General features: G+C 43.7%; 1 protein-coding gene across 1 annotated transcript; it reads right to left on the bottom strand.

The window, feature by feature from the left end:
• Positions 1 to 2,804: 2,804 nt before the first annotated feature.
• LOC147437511 (linamarin synthase 1-like) lies at positions 2,805 to 5,907 on the bottom strand. Its single transcript, XM_086487025.1, has 2 exons — positions 5,349 to 5,907; positions 2,805 to 4,431 (listed from the first exon to the last, which is right to left on the bottom strand). The coding sequence occupies exons 1-2, from the start codon at positions 5,764 to 5,766 to the stop codon at positions 3,734 to 3,736; spliced, it is 1,116 nt and encodes a 371-aa protein (XP_086343151.1). The 5' UTR covers positions 5,767 to 5,907; the 3' UTR covers positions 2,805 to 3,733.
• Between the last annotated feature and the right edge of the window lie 565 nt (positions 5,908 to 6,472).

The raw sequence follows: 6,472 nt of genomic DNA, 5'->3' as shown, positions 1-6,472 counted from the left end.
AAGTATTAAATCTACAAAAATCTCTTTTTCTCCTTCTCTTTTTATTCTCTCCTTAATCACGCAAGGAAGCAAACAACTACACCAAATATATCTCTCTCTTCTTGCAGTGTTCTTGTGTAGTCTTGTGAGCCTTCATGTGGTCGAGTCTTCTTGCAATCCACCCTTTCCTCTTGAGATCCACACTTTTCTCTCCAACGTCTAGTGATGTAGTGCTCCACGACAGATTGGTTGTGTGTGTGTGTGTGTGTGTGTGTGTGTGTGAGAGAGAGAGAGAGAGAGAGGGGGGGGGGGGGGGGGGGGGGGGGGGGGTCACTATAATAAAAAATGCATATCACGTGAGTTCAACATTAGGCATTACTTTTTTCTATATTTTCACATATAGAAGGATGTTGAAAAGGTGATCTTGAAAAAAAAATTACAAACTAAATAGGATAAGGGGTTCATAAATGGTCCTTGAATGCACGCAATTTATAGGTTTTACATATAGTGACCCCCCCGAGGGAGAGGGAGGGTGCAAGAGGTGGGATGGCGACAAGGTTTGATGAGCAAGCTATGCCCAAAAAATGTTACATACCTTGCTTTGTTTGTTTTTATGGGTGCCAGTCATTATCGCAGATATTATCATGAACATTACTGCAAAAATTAATGGGGCTATTATGGCAAGCATGAATTTTCAACGTTCAAAAAAGTATCTGATGTTCCAGGCTATCCCCTTTGCATCCCTCTCTCTAATTTCCACTATTTTTAATTTTTTTAAAGCTTCTCTTTCTTTCTCTAATCATTGTATTTTTCATTATATTTTTAGTACAATCTTTATTTTTTAAAGCTTCTCTCTTTTCTTAGTCATGGTATTTTTTACATTATTTATTTAGTCATTTCTCTCATTTTTCCTATTGAAAATCTAGCTTACACCTAGTCTATTAATCGTTTACTTTTTAGAGCACGCGTTATTTTTAATAGTTTCTTGAATTAACATATCCTTCTTTCACGTGTGTGTAGGATGATTGGGATAATCATGGGCCTCTGAACTGCCTCAAACGCGAGCGATGATTGAAGGACAAACTACTTTGTCCTTCCCTAAGTGCAGAAGGACAATCCCTCGTTTGAAACGCATTGCCTTGCAGCATGTGGAGAATGAGAAGCTTTAGATCCTTCGAAAAATAGCTTGAGTAGATGGGAGCATCATATCCCCATCGCTTAAGGATGTCCCCCATTGGTTTGTTTTTGGTGGTGGTAGGGAGGCACGCAAGGCTGAAAAACAACGGCAAGAGCTATTGAGGGAAGCCATGGCACATGGTGATTGTAGCACTAGCTCTACTTCGATAGCTCCACATACGTCTCAGAGGCACTTCGAGTTTGAGGATGAGCACATGTTCGACATGGTGGACGAGTTGTTAATACATAAAGCCAATATATGCGAGAAGGATTGTAGACCATGCACTCAACGGGCACAAGTAGCGGAGGACAGGCTACTATCAAGTGTCCAAACACCTCTACGATGGTGCACAATACTCGGTGCTCCGAGCATCGTTGAAACTCCTCAACTTGCAAGAAAAAATTCGTTGAAGCAATGCAAGTGTAGATGCACTCCTCTAGTAAGTCCTATTTATGGATTTTTATAAATTGCACTCTCTTCTTAGTCTCCCTTACATTTGTACTAATTCTTTGTTTTGTTAAAGGCTAGGGTGGAGAGAGGCCACACATTTTTTTAAGGTCGCATGGACAGACACGAATTCATAGCCACTTGGTATGGAGTACGAGCGCATACATGCATGCGTCAATGATTGCATACTATACTACAATGAACACACGTGCTACCTCTTTGTGCGAAGAAGCACGCTACAAGACCAATGTGAGCGGACCTACCCCGCAAGATATTGAAGAATTTTCCACTTATCTCGTGGATTCATCACATGTTTAAAAGCAAGTCTACAATGGAGCTTCTCACATGGCACGCCAACCACCACTCAAATAATGGGATGATGCATATCCCTACCGATTCACCTACATGGAGACACACTGGAGGCTTGGGTCGGCAAGTGACGATGTCAATCCCTTTGGCACCAAATCTACATCATGGAGCACTTGACCTATACTGATCATCAACCATAATATTCCACCATGGGAGACTACCAGAAAGGACAATATACTTCTTTCTTTTCTTGTGCCATGAAAGTACAAGTGACAAATATTGATGTTTATGCACAACTATCCTCACCTTGGAGACAATACAAAGAGAATGCTCAAATTTTAGAAATCTACAAGTCTTGACTTATTCATGTACATACAAAATGATTCTCCTCATCTTCATCATGATAGATCACATTAGATCTTGCTTTTCCCACAATTTCAACCATGAGCTCCCCCCTAGACATATTCATCTCCCAAATGTGGACTCTCAATTGCGATGCTCATTTCCACAATCTTGAGCATCAAGAGTCACATATCAGCTCCAAACCCCCACATGATATGTTTCTTTTGGTCCCAGAGGTCATAGTTGACCTTCGAGGACCATAATGAAATCTCTCTCTCTCTCTCTCTCTCTCTCTCTCTCTCTCTCTCATTTCTAGTAGGCTTTGATGAGGAAGATGGTATTGTTACTCATGTAAACACCAAAGAGATGCTACAAACATTGGCTTGTTCTGTTGAAAAAAGAATAAAGTGCTTTTTCTTACATGTATTTGTATCAGTATTTCAATTGAGCAACAGGTGCAGGTTAAAATAATGTGTGTGTGTGTGTGTGTGTTTGGGGGGGGGGGGGGGTGTTACTAGGAGATGTCATAAATATATTTTGATAAGGCATGCAAAAAAACATGTTTTAATCCTACCAGCTGTATGTTGTAGTTATGTAACACCAAAGGCTTCTCCATGCTACAACCCTCATCACTATATCACACGGGCATGGTCAAATGGATCAATGGGGGAGGAGGAAAATGCGGGGCGCGCCAATCGTGGACCATCAAATTTGACAATCGCCCCGAATTTACAAATTTACCCCGAATTTATTAATCGGCCCACATCTACAATATGAGATACTGGAATACCCTATATTTCAACGAACGCATGCGGGCGTAGTGGTTAGTGCACATTGCTCGCCGTGGAGAGGTCGCGGGTTTATATGCCGGGTGTGGACTGCCCCGAATTTACTTGCCTACTCGAATTTAGCATATGTCCCGAATTTACAAATGTGCATCTTACGGTCCGAATCACCTCAACCGTAGATCCCATTTGAGCTGCCCGTGCGAGATAGTGTGGAGGATGCTCCAACCAAACAATGTACATTTCCAAATCCTTGTGTGTGATCTTGTGGTATGACATGGTTTGACATTTAGATGCAGACGCCATTTTGGGGGCAGAAAAATACATCATTGCTGCCCTGAATAAGATGAGTGACAACATGTGCTCAGATAAATTGTAAGGCCTGCTCAACCAGTTCTTATGTGTGTATTAATGATCATAGCTTCCTTTCAATGACTTATGATTGAGTTGCCTCATGAGTACTTTTCAAACGTCCACATTTTAAATCATCCACAAGCTTCTCAAGGTTGGCCTTGGAGGAGCCATGGACGGCGTTGATGGCCACCTCCTTCCACTGTATGACATGCTTTCGGATCTCTCTGCCTTCATCACCTCTCATAATGGCAGTCATGGCCCATTGTGCATGCAAGCGCTCCACCTGCTGCACATTTGGCTTTAAAAGAGGCAAGCCCACTTTCCAGTCATGGACAATGCACTACAGGTTGGTATTCTGGTCTGCTTGAAGAGGAAAGCCCAGCATCGGAACCCCATTACACAAGCTCTCCAAGACGGAGTTCCAGCCACAATGGGTAAGAAAAGCACCTACCACCCGGTGACCCAACACCGCAAGCTGAGGCGCCCATGAGATAACGCGACCTCTATCACAAGTTCTCTCAATGAAACCTTCTGGAAAAAGGTCCTCCACAGATTTCTTGTCAGGCAAAGCATCAGGCCGAATAACCCACAAAAAATTCAGCCCACTTGCCTCCAAACCATAAGCTAGCTCTTTGACTGCATCCTCTTCGATAGATGCAACACTGCCAAATGATATGTAAAGAACAGAGGATTCTTGTTGCTCATCGAGCCAATATAAGCAAGAGGTGTCTTCTTGTAAGAGGCTAGCAGCTGGTGATTTTGTCGCATCAGAAAATGCACCCATCATGAACAGGGGACCGATGGGCTCTATCTTAAAACCAGCCTCTTTTCTCAGAGCTTCAACAACAGAGTTCTCTAGCTCGTAAATTGAGTTGACAAGAAGCCGATCTGCATGTTTGGCAGATTCATAAATAGAGAGAAAAAATTGGAACATCGGTTTGTTTGAAGGGTCCTCCTCAACAATAATAGCTTTGGGTAGATCTCTGATGCAAAATGGGGACATCCCTGGGATAAAGTCCACTATTCTCTGCTTTGCTTCTGCATAATAAAAGAAAGAGGGTCATCCACTCCACCTGCTCACACGGAAACAACGAAGGTGATAGTATAAATGTGCATCCCAAGCCAAATCCAAAAATGTCATGATACTCACTTCCGAACTGAGGATGCCCCTATCACGAGGTATATTTGTATGAGGTATAACTGAGAACCGTACAAGGGAGCTCTTTCTAAAGCTAATATGAGGTCACAATATCACGAGCAAAAACATAGATGCTAAATAAGATACCATCCAATGGAAATTGAATGGAAAGTGAAAGGCGCAAGTCCAATGACTCTTAGTCAGAACCGGAGTCACCATGAAATGACGTATCGAGGCCAAAACGTTTCACCCTCGAAGCATGGTGTTCCACCACAAAACACTTCAGCCTAATGTTAGAGCACAGTACTGTAAACATGTACAAATGGATTTTCAAATGCCATAAAACTTAAAATAATGGTACCTTGTTGATAGCACAAGGGCATCTGTTTCGCTTGATCAGCAAACCATTTCAAGGCTCCAACATTTCACCTGTGTGCACCCGCCGAAGGTGTTGCATGGTGACCATGCTCAATCCACGATTCATCCCAGGCATGATGTTAATTTTTTCTTTTGAGTGTCTTTCAGTTGGTGTCATAGTCACAGAAAATGGGCATTTTTGGGTTCTCGTTCCCGGTTATGCATTCCCGTTTACTGTTCCAGGCCCCATTCCATATGATGGTTGTGTGTACTGTACTATGTAGTCATACAGAATGGCAATTCCTGCCCGTTCCAGTTCCCTGCCCCCATGTTACGTTCCATGTGACTATGGTCCGTGTATCTAAGCTCTCATATTCTGATCCCTGAGGTTCCTATGGTACAACATACTCTTTCGAAACAATCTGGCGCTCTTCAAAAGGAGGTGACAGAAAGAGCTTACCTTCTCCAATTGCAGGGATGTATCCTCTGGCCACGAGCTGCGGGATATAAAACCCAATAGAAAATCCAGAAGCAGATCCGGTCCAGAGCATCATCCATGCAAGGCCAAATTTGACAGCAATGATATTGATGGAATTTAAAAAAGTACCTACTGGCACGTGTTGTGTGGGATCGACAGACATGCCATCCGGCACAACCTCGATGCGAATCTTCCCCTTCTCCGTATTCTGAGGTGGGTCCGATGGTGAAGAGCCCTTCGATGCAGAAGACAGGAGGGAGTGGGCACGTGCGGAGCGAACAAGAGTGACAGAGACTCCGGAGGCAGCCAGATAGTTGGCAATGGAGATGAAGGGGTTGATGTGACCTTGTGCAGGTAATGGCACAAGCACCATATGGGGCGGCGCATTCACCGTCTCCATGAGATGTAGGAGAGAGTCGAATCCTCCGCAATGTAGAGATTCAGCCAGGAAAGAGAGAGTTTCTGTCTATCAACAGGAATCAACGCAACTCTTTCGTCTCTTCAAACGGCAAGGACTGAATTTCTCACTTGGGAATTGACCAATGAATAAAGGTTAAAAGGCTCCATATGATTAGCACTTTAGGCCTTGCACGTACTTCAGTGCATTTCATCTACAAGCTGTTTCAATCTCCTACGGATCTCCAAACCATTCCAAGTTCCAACTTCAAACTCTCAAAGCTTCCTCGTCGTAGCTCCAATTGACGAGCCATAAGACAGGCATGTAGAGCTCGCAGTTCTAGTCCATAAACTTCCACTTGGGCTCACTTTAAACATACCCACTTTTAGCTTTAACAAGACAATTTTTGGCCCTTTAAAGGTGCATCTGACATACAATTAGGCTGGGTTTAGACGAGGCTGGAGGAAGAAAGGCTTTCTGCAGGTCTACCGCCGCCTCGTCTGAACGGTGTTGGAGGAAGAAGAGCGAAAAATAGAGAGGTGGAGAGAGGCCAGCAGCTCTTTCGGGGGGGGTGGTGCCGGAAGAAAAATGGCGGACCCGGAGGAAGATGATACCTGCTGCAACAAATAGGCTTTTGCCACCCAGCTTAGACGCCCCTATGGGAAGCATTTCCGTCGCAGCGTCTGAACCGGCCCTTAACTTTAAACTT

Source organism: Adiantum capillus-veneris, chromosome 17 (genome assembly GCF_014529385.1).
Source record: "Adiantum capillus-veneris isolate H3 chromosome 17, ASM1452938v2, whole genome shotgun sequence".
NCBI classification, from domain to species: domain Eukaryota; kingdom Viridiplantae; phylum Streptophyta; class Polypodiopsida; order Polypodiales; family Pteridaceae; genus Adiantum; species Adiantum capillus-veneris.
This window is presented reverse-complemented; position numbering and strand designations above follow the sequence as displayed.